We start from the raw sequence: 14060 nt of genomic DNA, 5'->3' as shown, positions 1-14060 counted from the left end.
GGTGGGTCAGGGTGGGACACATCCAGAACATGTGAAAGAGTGACGCAGGTTCGCTCTTGCAGCTATCAAGTCGGGTTGACGACAGGGAACATATGAGCTAGTTTGGTTTTAGATATGTGGAGACAATGTACTACTTTAAATTGCACAAGAGCATGTTGGGCTCACATGGAGGTAGAGTGTATCCGTGTGATCTGTGAAGGCAAAACCTAGATCCTGTTCCCACATGGTTCTTATAGCTGTTAATGAGGGACTATGCCACTTCAAAATAAGGTTATAAAAAAAACGAAATTGTCTATGGTACACTTTAAGGTTGGGGAGGGCCAGGCCTCCCATGTCGTTGGTTGGTATTGTATCATTAATAGCTGATGTCACCTGTTTGTTGTTCAACAGGAGCGGATTAGATTTATTCCAATTTATTTTATAGCCTGAGATTGAGCCTAATTCGTTAAAGATCTTAAGAATTTTTGGAACGGAGTCCTCAAGGTCAGATATGTACAGTAAAATATTATCTGTAAATAATGATATTGAGTTGTTATTGGATTTAATCTGGACATTACATATTTTATTTTGCCTTATGGCCTGGGCTAACGGTTCAGGAGAGATCGCAAATAGCATGGGAGATAGCGGGCATCCCTGGCTCGAGCCCCGTGCAATGCGGAATGGCTGTGAATGCAGGCCATTGGTTGAGACTATGGCTGTGGGATTTGCATATAAAGTACATACCATGTCAATGAATTTGGCTCCCAAACCAAGCTTCTCCATTACTTGCCACTGTGTGTTGCTTTGTTTTAAAGATTGTGAGATTTTGTTGAATGTCAATTTGGGGAATTACTGGGTCTCTGTAAAGTAGTATAATGAGTGTGGTTTTAACCTACTCTATCTGTAAAGTATCCTGAGCTAACTTTTGTTGGGGTTCTGTTAGGGTTTGATTTGAAACTATAAATAAAATTGAATTGAATCTCTACTATTTCTTTCCTAAAAAGATGTATGAAGAGCAAGGCGTTTCTGGGACTTGGAGAGGTTCATGGGCTTAGCCCGGACACACAGAGCAGATCACAAAAATGGTGATTGGCTTGCCAAACTTTTTGATAGCCAGTGTATGTTCATTTCAGCTGCCCAGTTTGTAGATAATGTTGGGTAGCTTGCCAGTAGAAATTAACATTATGGTCCCTTGTTTCGCAAAGAACGTAATGCATATTTTTGGTTAAAGACTTGGTTAGTAGATTGTGCTGTGGGCTATCTAATTTCCGGTGGGTATGTTTACATCAGCTGTATACAGCGTAGGCATACACGTGGATAGCTGAAAATGCGTAAAATAACACGCCATATGGCTTTATGAAAGTGGCGTGTATATTTACGCAAAGTCATGATGCCATGTTGCAAATTGTGCCATTACCCAACCCCCTGGTAAGATGGCGCAAACATCTGGACTAATTTCAACTGACCTGGCAACCCAAAGGCATAGGTTTTGTTTCCCGATTTTGTGGGGAGACAATTTGAGCATTACACTTAATTTCTTTCATTCTGGTGAATTGTATGCACCTATTTTTATCTTTTTCTGCATCAGTTTAAGCTTGAGACAAGTTTATGTAAAGGAAAACACAGGTGACAATTGAATATAAAAAAATCATTGTAAATAATATACAGTAGTAAGGCCCTCAGGCATTCTGTATTGCCTTCAACTATTTATTCTCCAGTAGATCAACATTTTTAATTTAATGTTATCTCTACTGAGTCAACCCTCATGTAGGCATAATTTACTCTTCCTTCCCCTGAGTTTTTTGTTGGGAAGTAACCTCTTTAAATGTGGCACTTATTCACCTAAGCTCAGATGTGTTACAGCAAGATAATACTTGGTTATTAGGGGACTGTAAAAGGAAGGGTTACCAATATAACTCATCCCATCTGTGTTCCCCAAAATTTAGAGAGTTGTAATTTTTTGAGAACAAATAAAGTTATAATATTAGAAGATTAAATTCACAATACTTCAAGAAAAAAATCCACCTGCACTATAGCATTATGTTATTGCTCTGCTGATATGGTAGTATCTCATTTTGTCTGACAGACACAGAGATCCTCATTTTGGTCGCTGGTCTCTGAATGAGACAAAGTTTAGGGAAGCTTCTGAACGCTGCTATTTATCGGAGGTGGAAAACCAAAACTACAGCAGAAATACATTCAGACGAGTTCAGACGACACTGTCGAAGCATGCCCACAGCAGAGCGTGTTATTTATAATTACCTGAAGCTGCTACATGGACCAGCCGCGCTGCTTATCTCTATTCTTACAGAGAGAGTAAACACAAAACGACGGACTGGTCTGCTTTAGAGCTCCGTGTGTTTGAGCCTAAACCATAGACTGTTAACGTCATGCCAAGGAAACTTCAAAAAAATTTTAGCAAAATTGTTGTGCACCTAAACTTTGTGTTGCCTACATTTACATTTGTTGCTACAGTCAAAACATTTGGGACTGAAGCCCCAGAAACATTACCCGGCGACGCCGATGATGAAGAGTGAAAATTGTGGGAATTAGAGCAAGTTTAGGACAATTTTTTAAGCCTCTGAAAATGGGTGATTTCAGTTATTCTGGCTGATTAGACCTCTGCTCTGGTTATTGCTTGGCCAGAGCTTTGATGGGAATTTATTACACACACACAAATTTTCTTGATCTACCAAGAATGATAAATGTGTCATTTGTCCTGCCCTAACAGGTGCCACAGAGCTAACAGTAGATGTCAGTCGATACACCCACACAGTCATGGAAAGAGGTCTAATCAGACAGATTAACTGAAAACACCTGTGTGGATATTCCGGGTCAGAAGAAGTTAAAGCTGCTTTTCACTCTAACTGAACTGAGTTCCCCACTCTAGCTTTGAACATTCCACCTCAAAAACACTAATATAAAAATCTTGGTGAGAATCCAGGTGAGGTAAGATTTATGATGGATTTGGTCGTCTAGTATGGACATGTAGTGTAATTATACCGTATAGGATATGTCATTATAGCTGCCTGCTTAGAATTGATTGATATCAAGAAAGGCTTAACTATTGGCCAAGTAATGTTTTATTTTCCCATCTGTGATCATCAGTTTTGAGAATGATATGAAAAGTTTGGTTCTTGTTTGTAGTGTTTCAATGTTGGTCTTCTCCTATTCTTTGTCGCAGGTTATTGGTCGGATGTGTAAGATCATAGACAAGACGTGTCTGTCGCCAACGCCCACATTGGAGCAGCACCTGATGTGGGACGACATAGCCATTTTGGCCCGCTACATGCTCATGCTGTCCTTCAACAATTCCCTGGATGTTGCAGCCCACCTGCCATACCTGTTCCACGTGGTGACCCTGCTGGTAGCCACTGGGCCGCTGTCCCTTAGGGCCTCCACCCACGGTTTGGTTATCAACATCATCCACTCCCTCTGCACCTGCTCGCAGCTCAACTTCAGTGGTGAGATCTTACTATACCCATTTGATTAGGTCAGCAGCCTTCTGTTGTAGTATGGATAATAAATGTGTTAAATTCAACAATCTTACATGGGAATGGTGTAGATGACTAATATGAGAGCAATTTGAAAGCCAGAGTTTTGTTTCCTATCAAAATAAATGTGTTTAATGATTTCAGAGGAGACAAAGCAGGTACTGAGGCTAAGCCTGACTGAGTTCTCCCTGCCCAAGTTCTACCTGCTGTTTGGCATCAGCAAAGTCAAGTCAGCCGCAGTCATCGCCTTCCGCTCCAGCTACAGAGACCGCTCCTTCTCACCAGGCTCCTATGAGAGGGAGACATTTGCCCTGTCTTCCTTGGAGACTGTCACTGAGGCCTTACTGGAGATCATGGAGGTCAGCTGAGAAATTAAGCTAACTAGACATCTGGTTTTCACTCCTTCTTTGTCCTACCAGTGCATTTATTTCAAATAGGAAAATCCAAAGATCCCAGCAAAAGTTGGCTTGCTAAATCTGTCAGTTTCTTTTAATCGGTTTGCTCTCCATTTTCTTTTCTCCAGGCTTGTATGAGGGACATCCCAGCCTGCAAGTGGTTAGACCAGTGGACAGAGCTCGCACAGAAGTATGCACCTCCTCTATCTTATTTTGAAGCATCAGTGTTAAGAACATGCATTTACAGTGTGCAACAATGTGTATTTGGATTTCAGGTTTGCATTTCAGTACAACCCATCTCTCCAGCCGAGAGCGCTGGTCGTGTTTGGCTGCATCAGTAAGAGGGTGAGCCACAGCCAGATCAAACAGATCATCCGAATCCTCAGCAAGGCCAGCCCTCTGCTCAGCATAGACCGGGTGAGAGTGCACATTCACTCATATGACTCTCTCTGCCAAACCTATACTCTTACCTTTAAATATGGCATGTGTTTCAGTTCATTAAAAATCAATAGAAGGCGCCCAGTACAGTACATATGTCCACTAACACTGTGCTATTGTCAAGTTAGGCTACAACACAAATGTCATGCAAATAAAGTACATTTAAATTTAAGTTATTCTGAGGTCATCTATTTTTGAAATTATTATTATTAAGTATTGTTCCGAAAGGTCAAAGATTTTCTTCACCCCTCTGTCCTGAAAACTAGGATAAAGTATATAGTTGTTTTTCTCAAATCTGGTTGATATTTACATCAATATTATTCTGAAATTGCAAAAAGATGCCATTATGGTTGCAGATAGATAGATAGATAGATAGATAGATAGCTTTTATTGTCATCAACTGTACATACAGAGTGCACATATAAACAAGATTTCATTGCACTGGTTCATAAATACTGCCGTAACTAAAACTACTGAGTGAGAGGGCTAGTGGTAAAAAAAAATGTATTTACATTCAAGTATATCACTAAAAATGAACCTTTAGGCCTTTATATAAGGATTGTTAAAAATGATTAGAACATATTTTGATCAAAACCTTTCTTCATGGTATTTTCTTAAATTATTATATACATGAATGTATTACTTGGATTTGTATTTGTAACAGCTAATCATGTCCCACCTCTCCTTCCCACTTGCTCCTTCTTGCACTCCCATCTTTATCACAGGGACTGGAGAGCTGTCTGAAAGGGCCGGACAATTACAACAGTCAAGTATTAATAGAGGCCACAGTCATTGCTCTGACCAAGCTGCAACCTCTACTCAGCAAGGTATATTACCACTGTAGTAGATCGACTTCCAGCCACAGCAAAATGCATTTTCTTTATCTGCAGCTTTTAATTTGGGAAGAAAGGTAGTCTTTGCCTATATTTCTCAGTTTTATCAAATTCATGAACTGAAGTAATACGTTTAGACTTGAAATTGTTCCTATATTGAATTTTGTACTATTTGCATGCCTGCTGTGCCTCTGACTTCCAATCCAACTGACTGGTTTGAAAATATAAGTGAATTACACAGACTGTGTGGCAAGTTTCCATTCTCAGTTTTCTACTGAGTTAAGGTTTGAGTTTGCCAGACCTTTCCCCACAGCGCTGCGGAGGAGGGTCTGGCTAGTCCACACAGTATTCCTGGATGGGAGAAAAACGTGCTGTGGTTTATTGGCATTTTTTTAAACCAATCACAATCGTCATGGGTGGCGCTAAGCACCAGGCTGTGCCACTGCAAAATAGCCTCGGGAAGGAACTTGTTTTGTTGGAACATGTTGCGTTCAAAAATTGTTTTAGTCCTGCAACATAATACTCAGATTGGACAAATAGTCTAGCCAGCTGTCTGGATTTACCTGGCAGAGATTTGAGGAGCAGTTAACCATAGTCGTCATGAATCAACCAGATTTTAAAATTCCAACCAAAAAAAAGCGGTAGGTACGTGACATCCGGCCGAAAAGAGTGAAATCCGGCGGCAACAGAGCAATTCTGGAAGTGGAACGTCGTGGATATATTGTATACTAATCTAAAGTGCAATATCTATGCTAAACTAAATCAAATAAGATTATTTTTGTATTTCATAAAGTTCTAATTTAGTTCTAAATTATTTAAATGATCAGAGACTTGGCGTTGTCGGCGGCTGTGGGTCGGTCCAATCCCTTGCCCCTGCATCTCTACATGTCAAAGTGCAAGTCCTAGGTCAAGATACTGAACCCTGTGTGTTTGCAGGAGTCTCCAATGCACAAAGCTCTGTTCTGGGTGGCAGTAGCTGTGCTGCAGCTGGATGAAGTCAACCTCTACTCTGCTGGAACAGCCCTGCTGGAGCAGAACCTCCACACTCTGGACACAATGCGTGTCTTCTACGACAAGGTAAAATGCATATGAATACAACTATGTACCCATGAGGACACAAGGTCTCCTTGGTTCATACATCCCCACAGTTTGATGTTGTGTGAACTGAAAGCCATTACAGTTCTTATAATACTTATTTGGGTTTGGACAGCTTACTCAGGCTGCACTGAGGTTTTCAAGGACATGCGTGACAGTGTATTCAAATCCATATGTAAAGTCTCGTTCTGATACTATCATTTGATTTTGGTCCCTCTCTATAGTGCTCATTGCAATTTTTGTCATTTGCCTTTTATAGACAAGGTCTATTTTTGTTTCATCGTCTACATCACGATGTGCGCATGTGCGATAGTCACATCGCAGGATGTGCAATGTTAACGCTACAATTTTTTTTATAGAAAAGCAAATTTTTACTGGCTGAACCTACCCTTTTAAGACAGGTGGCCATGTGGGCAACGTGTGTATGTGACTTAACGTTAGTCAACAGGGTTTGTTATGGGAAGTTAGGCTCTCCCGTGTGTAGAAAAGTACCGTAAGCGGCAACTGCCGCAGACACAGTTATGCACGTGCTTTTCCATGGGTAGTGAACCTACAGTAGCACTGTTTTATGTTTGCTGCAAAGACAAAATAAATCACCTGATTAATCCAACGTTATCACGACGTCTCGTGGCCATTTTTCACTGCAGATATGCCAGAAAGCTGCTACCAGCCAGGCTAAAGCTAATATAGTTAGGTTACTACCACTACTAGTGGTTGTAATTACATTCAAATACATTCTATGAATATGTGAAGAGGTTGTATTAAAGCAAAAATGGGATGTTAAGTTTCTCTTTAATGTAGTATCAATGCAGATGCACCTTTGTCGGAATCAAAATGGCCACTTATATAAAATCACTGCTATTGGTACTACAGATCTGCCAAACACAGTAGGTAAGTAACTTTTTTTATTCCACCTTTAAGTGCAGAACATCACAAAGCGCTTTTCAAAAGAAATAAGGCAACTAACAAATACCAGGGCTCCCTCTGTCTCCCTATGTCTTTCTTTCTTTTTTTTTTTTTAAAAGATTTCGGCCTTTATTTTGATAGGAAAGCTGAAGACATGAAAGTGGAGAGAGAGGGGGAATGACATGCAGGAAAGGGCCGCAGGTCGGAGTCAAACCTCTATACATACCAACTGAGCTATCCGGGCGTCCTCTTTCTCTTTTAATCAGTCTGTTATTGCTGTTGAAAACAAGTGAAGGAGTTTTCTCAGAGATATATATTTTTTTACTATATCCTAGGCCAGCCAACGTCAACTGGTGGCCCGCGTGCCACATCCGGCCCGCCAGAGCTTTTAGTCTGGCCTGCAGAATAATCATGAATTCACAAAATGTAAAAAGGAAAAAATGCGTTCTGTTATTTATGATTTCAAGCATTTAGAGCAAAAACCCAGCGCCCTGCATTTGCATCTCTATTCACATGCTGGGATTCTGTACAGTGATGCCCGAACTCCACACATACAGCTGAGCCGAGATGTGTGTGCGTTAAAACATGAAGCACCTGACTGGGAACGATACAGAGAGGATTACCAACGGCCGCTGGGGCAGATGAACTCACACTAGTCTCTTTTCTGTAAATAGGCTACAATTAAACCTTCTTGAGTAAAAAGTCAATACTTATCAATGCACTCACCTGTGTAGACCGGCATAAACATGTAGAAAGCGATATTTCAATCTGCTCTGTCTGCTCAGTCCACTCTTGTCCACCGCGCTGTTTTACGCAAACAAAGCTCTACTCTGCAAATAGCAAATTTTTACAAACAAGCTAAAACAAAAGCTGTCGGTTTTTAGTCTAACTGTTTATCTTAGTTTGCTGGGGCCTCATGTATAAAAGACTGCGCAGCTTTCATACCAGAAGATGGCGTACGGCCAAAACTTGAAAAGTACCTACGCACAGAAATATTCCCATGTATAAAACCGGTCGTACGCCAGGTCCTGCGCACCTTTCCTTTATACATCACAATCAACGTGAAATTGAGCGCACATGAATGAGTGACTGACCCCGCCTTGCCTCCTCCCATAAATGAATATGGAAATTACTATAAATACGCCCCCGACGTCATTCTTTGTCCAATCACAACGGGTTATCCCGCTGCAGACGAGAAAAGAAAAACTTCACTGACTGAGGTTGAGGTGCTGATCGCGGAGGTGGAGGCGAGAAAAAAATGTTCTATTCAATTCAATTTTATTTATAGTTTCAAATCATAACGAGTTATCTCGAGACACTTTACAGATAGAGTAGGTCTAGACCACACTCTATAATTTACAAAGCCCCAACAATTCCAACAATTACAGTAATTCCCTCAAGAGCAAGCAGTGCGACAGTGGCGAGGAAAAACTCGTCTGTCCGAGGAGAAACCTCGGACAGACCCAGGCTCTTGGTAGGCGGTGTCTGACGGGCCGGTTGGGGGTGTGATGAACAGTGGCGATAATAGTCACGTTAATAATGGAACAGTGACTGGATGTAGCGGGAAGCTGCAGGGTTCAACAGGAAGCTGCATGACATTGCAGGGCACCGCTGAGCTCAGCAGGGAGTGCAGCAGGACCACGGCAACAGCTGGAACCAGGATCTTGGTGCCAACGTTCTCCAAGGAAATACGCTGGGGGAAAAAACATAAGGACTCCGGGGAGTAAACTCCCCAGAAGCTAGGATTAGTAACAAGCATTGCTGGGACTGGATACACACAAATAGTAATAGAAAGGGAGAGGAGAGAGCAGCTCAGTGTGTCAAAGGAAGGAAGTCCCCCGGCAGTCTAGAACTATAACAGCGTAACTATAACAGCGTAACTAAGAGAGACAGGTCATAAGGAGAGGTAGCTTTTTCGGGCTTAGAACTCTCCCCCTGCCGGATCGGGCTTGGCTGGCCTGCCTCCCTCTACTTTGTTATGTATTATTAATCCAACAATTATGAAGAGAAACAGGTGGGCCAGTTAGGTGAACACTGCAACTCCTCACTCCCTAACTATAAGCTTTATCAAATAGAAGAGTTTTAAGTTCATTCTTGAAAGCGATTACAGTTTCTGCCCCCTGAACCCAGATCGGGAGCTGGTTCCATAGGAGAGGAGCCTGATAACTAAAGGCTCTTGCTCCCATTCTACTTTTAGAGACTCTAGGTACCACCAGTAACTCTGCATTCTAGGAGCGCAGTGCTCTAGTGGTACAATAGGGTATTAGGAGCTCTTCTAGATATGATGGTGCTAGACCATTTAGAGCTTTGTAGGTCAACAGAAGGATTTTAAACTCAATCCTGGATTCAACAGGAAGCCAGTGCAGAGAAGCTAATACAGGAGAAATATGATCTCTTTTCTTAGTTCTTGTGAGAACACGCGCTGGTTTGTTTTAGATTGGCATTAAAGGATATATCCTGATCAAAAATGACTCCTAAATTTCTGACAGTAGTGCTGGAGGCCAGGGCAATACCATCCAGAGTAGCTGTTGTTTCTGTTTGGAGGTTTGTCATCTTGGATAAACAATAAAAGAAAATGCCCAGAGTGGCAAATGGTGACCGGGCGGTGAATGCACCGAACCATGGCAGAATAATAAAAAAATATATATGTTTAATGTCGAAGTGGAAAGCAAGAGAATAATGGCAGCGCCACACCACTTACAGAACAACATACATGTCGGTGTCAGTCCAAATTACGCATAATAAGCAGTTTGAACTCACTGATGTAATGCCATTTATTTTATTTATTAAGTGTTAGTAGCTCAGTGAAACTGAGTCCAGCGCGAGGGAGACCTGACTCAGAAGAGATGTTAGTGAGGCCCGCGTCTCCACGGCAGGTGACGTGTGCACAGATCCGCTGTGCCACGCATGGATGAAATAATGAAATAGTAAATAGGACTACAGTGTGCAGAATTAAGACAGTCAAGACGGCCCATTGTTTGGTGGACCGGGTACACCTTGTTCACTTTATAGCCTACAAATCATCCACGGGATTAATGACGCATCACATGAGTTAGCCCCCCCCCGACACAGCGTTTGTTCCTGGGGAGATGGGTCCTTGCGTCCCGCCTCCTGTGCACCATGGATGTCTGAGCTTCAGCAACTAAAGACTCTAGACACTACTGCATTTCCGTGTAACTTTCCGCGAGTAAGATATTTCATCTATGGGAAATACAGAGGATGACTGAAAGTATTTCCTAAGTGGAATGTTTAACAGAGATTAAGTAGCCTGCGAATTAAACAGTTGTGTGAAAGATGTGAAACATTTCCACATAAATGAGTATCAGCGGATATAATTTTGTTTTTTCATAGACAACGTCACAGACGTATGCCAGTAACTGTTTAGTGATTTTCGGTAGCCTAGAAATCTAGACTCCCCCTAGTGGCAGCAAATTTATTTGGCAGCCAGGGGGCGTCTAGGCACTCTCTGTTGACTTTCAAGCTGGAAAAACCAAATTTTGGTCAGGCCAATCACATTGTGTATAGAGTCGGTGGGCGGGGCTTATGGCTGCTGCTGCTGGGAACAGCTGACTTCTGGAAGACTTGGAGTTAAGCTTTTCTTTGATAAAAGAACAAAGAACGGCACAGAAATCATTCTTAAAAAAAGATGTGTTCGGAGTTTTGCCGACCAGATACGGCAAAAGTTTAATCTATCAACTAGCTCTGCTACCTTCTTCGTTGCTCTGCCTGGTTGTAGCGCTATCCTATTACGTATTCGAAATGTAGTTCTAACAGGCGACTACCAAAAATGGCTACTCCGGTGAGCTGCACATAACTATTTAGCCTCAAGAGGGCGATAGTGGTGCTGGGTGCACGAGGAGGGGCTGAAGAAGCCGGGGGGGTTGCTAGGCAATGCGCACGCTTAGCCGATATGGTAGTTCCTGTGTTAGCTCTGTACAAACATAAGCCGATTTCACGTAGCTAAGCTAGCAGCGTTAGCTCGGGAGCTACGCGGCTAGCCTGTGTGTGTGTGTGTGTTAGTAAAAGAAGAAAGAGAAGAAGTTTAAAGAAAAAAGAGGCACTCTGATCTTAGTTATCGAAAATGACCAGTTTCCCTCAGCCCCTCAGGTCGGACCACACGTGTAGTTAGGACAGACTGAGACTTTTGACTTACCGAGGGAAACAGCCACTATAACCACTCTAGTGGCTAACAGCTGATTTACCGCGATTATCTCGCAGACAGTAACTAAACTCCGTGAAAGGAGTGATTGGGGCAGAACCTGAGAAGCAGGAAAGCATGGTATGTGAGCCCGACCAATCTGTCTGCGTCACACTCAAGATCCAGCGGCTTTGGCTTCCTGAACACGAGCTGGCACTACACGCTGAACGCAACTCGGACTCGTTCATCTGCTGCCCTGGGAACGACCCGCGGGGGGAGAGAGTTCGCCTTCTCTGCAGCTGTGAAGACCGGTGTTTTCTGATTGGAATTAGAAGAAGAGGACCGTCCCGCGCCGCAAGGAACCAGAGAACGACCGTGAGACTTTGATTCCATGCCGGGGGCCGCGACTGGAGGACTCAGCACCTGTGGACTAACGGTATTTGGGCCACTGTACTGAGTTTGACTGGAGGACGCTGTGTGTAAGTTTTGAAACCAACCGTTGGAGGGACACCTAACCAGGCTGTAAGGAATAATGAATGCTGGCTACTCAGTCTACAGTCTATGTTTTTGAGGACACTTAATCGGGCTGAAAAAAAGAGAACATGATGAATCCTGAGGATGCGCTATGTAAGTTCGTAACTAAGCTTAAAGGGACACTTAACCAGACTGAAAATACATGACAAATGCTGGCTGGTAATCTTAAGGATACTGTATGTAAGTTTTGAATCCAAGTTTTAAAGGGACACTTAACCAGACTGAAAATACATGATAAATGCTGGCTGGTCAGTTTACGGTTTATGTTTGTTAACAATTAAGCTAGACTGAAAGAACATGTGGTCATACGGTCTGTTCAGCTCATAGTCTGCTTATTACTCCAACTAGATTGGTCTGTTTCTCACACAGCTTAGTCCAGAAACTGTTTGAAGGTGTTTACAATATTGTTCATGTTTAACATAAGAATCCACTAGACCTGTTTCAATTAACCTGTGACTTAAGACAGGAGGTGTAGTTGTGAGCTGGAGTTTTGCGCAAACTGCGTTTGATGTGGTCACGCATCTTACAAATAGGGGAGGGAGTCTGCGGCCTCAGAGAGTTAGGGGATTTATTTTACATTTTATGTTTTTGTTACACCTTGCTCAGAGCTAACAGTTCAACCTTTTGGTACAGATTTGTCAGCAAAATCCGGTAGGGTACTCGAGACAAGTATGCGTTTCAGTTTTGAAGATGGCTGAGCTTTCAATCCTTTCAGTTAACATCAGGGGGCTAAACGGGCCAATCAAACAAGCTAAATTCCTGGATTATTTAAGAAGGAAAAACATAGACATGGCACTTACACAAAAGTCACACTTACATAAGAGATGTAAATTGTCTACAAAATAAATACTTTAAGGTTCTTGCCTCATCTGGTGACAACACCAAAACCAAGGGCTCCATCGTGTTGCAGGAAATCTGCACTTACCGTAGACAAAAGCAGTAAAGACTCTTCAGGCAGGATATCTTATATATGTTCCATGATAAGGAGTAGGAAAATAGCCTTTGTCTCGGTATATGCACCGGCTACATATGATGAAAGTTTCTTCCCACGCCTAACCAATGAATTGCTCTCTCTCAATGAATATTCACTAAGTATAGGGGGAGACATGAATGCAGTACTAGATTTAAACCAGGATAGATCAGGGGTCAATCACACGAAAGCCCAAAAACGCATATCAGACATGTTTAAAGCAGTTGTGGAATCCCACCATTTTACAGACATATGGAGGATGCACAATCCTACTCGCAAGGATTACACGTTCTTTTCCACACGTCACCTCACCCATTCCTGCATTGATTGTATTTTGTGCTCCAGTGAACTTAAGGCAATGTTCCACACGATAGCAATAGAACGAGCAATTCTGTTTGATCACAATGCGCTGATAACCACATTCAGTTGTGATATGTTAGGAGAAAGATCTAGGAGATGGCAATTTAACAATTCCCTTCTCCAAAACACAGCTTTTGATACAGAGTTTAGAGCCAAGCTGGCTTATATCAAGCAATACTGACTCAGTTTAGGACCCGGCGTACATTTGGCAAGCCACTAAAGGATTTATTAGATATTTCACATCTTCCTTTGCAGTCAATTTGAAGAAAAAGAGAGGGGCAAGGATTGCAGAGTTGGAAGAACCTTGTAAATCATTAGAACAGCCTCTAAAGATTTTTTTTTTTAAAGTTTTTTTTAATCTACGCATACTCTTTTAGTCACAAATTGAGCAGAGCTAAATGATTTGCTAAAAAGGAGAGCTGAATTCATAATGCACAGAGTGAGGCAAAATTAAAATTTTAATGATTGTAAACCAAGCAAATTGCTTGCTCTGAAATTTAAAAAAAGCGAATCCAGAGCTGCTATCAACAGCATCTGCACGGACCGAGGTATCTCAACGAATCCTAAAGATATCACAATTTCCAATCCTTTTATTCAAAGTTGTATGAATCCTCCTGCAATCCGGATCTGACAGTGCCAAAAGTTCCTGAAAGAGCTAAACCTGCCTCTTCTTGACCCAGAGGACAACAACTGGGTCAACCTATAAAGTTAGAGGAACTTAAATCAGCGTTAAAAACAGCTAAGAAAGGGAAAACACCAGGGTTGGACGAATTCCATCAGAACTTCTGGGGTACTTTTCATCAACAAACCAACACTGCACTAATTTTGGTCATACACAAAAAGGGCAAAGATCCTACGGAGTTCTCAAACTACAGGCCCATCAGCCTCATTGGGACGGATATTAAGCTCTATTCCAAA

General features: G+C 42.1%; 1 protein-coding gene across 3 annotated transcripts in view; it reads left to right on the top strand.

Moving 5' to 3' along the window:
• nf1a (neurofibromin 1a) overlaps nt 1–14060 on the top strand; it is a 282226-nt gene that overhangs the window by 237614 nt on the left and 30552 nt on the right. For all 3 annotated transcript variants that reach the window (XM_028569967.1, XM_028569974.1, XM_028569961.1), the window contains 6 exons: nt 3164–3443; nt 3618–3832; nt 3997–4058; nt 4144–4285; nt 5032–5133; nt 6076–6216. In XM_028569967.1, the coding sequence (XP_028425768.1) occupies nt 3164–3443; nt 3618–3832; nt 3997–4058; nt 4144–4285; nt 5032–5133; nt 6076–6216 (942 nt within the window). The remainder of the gene's footprint in view (nt 1–3163; nt 3444–3617; nt 3833–3996; nt 4059–4143; nt 4286–5031; nt 5134–6075; nt 6217–14060) is intronic.

The sequence above is a fragment of the Perca flavescens genome, chromosome 3 (genome assembly GCF_004354835.1).
Source record: "Perca flavescens isolate YP-PL-M2 chromosome 3, PFLA_1.0, whole genome shotgun sequence".
NCBI classification, from domain to species: Eukaryota; Metazoa; Chordata; class Actinopteri; order Perciformes; family Percidae; genus Perca; species Perca flavescens.
The sequence above is the reverse complement of the archived record's forward strand: the minus strand, read 5'-3'. Positions and strand labels throughout refer to the sequence as shown.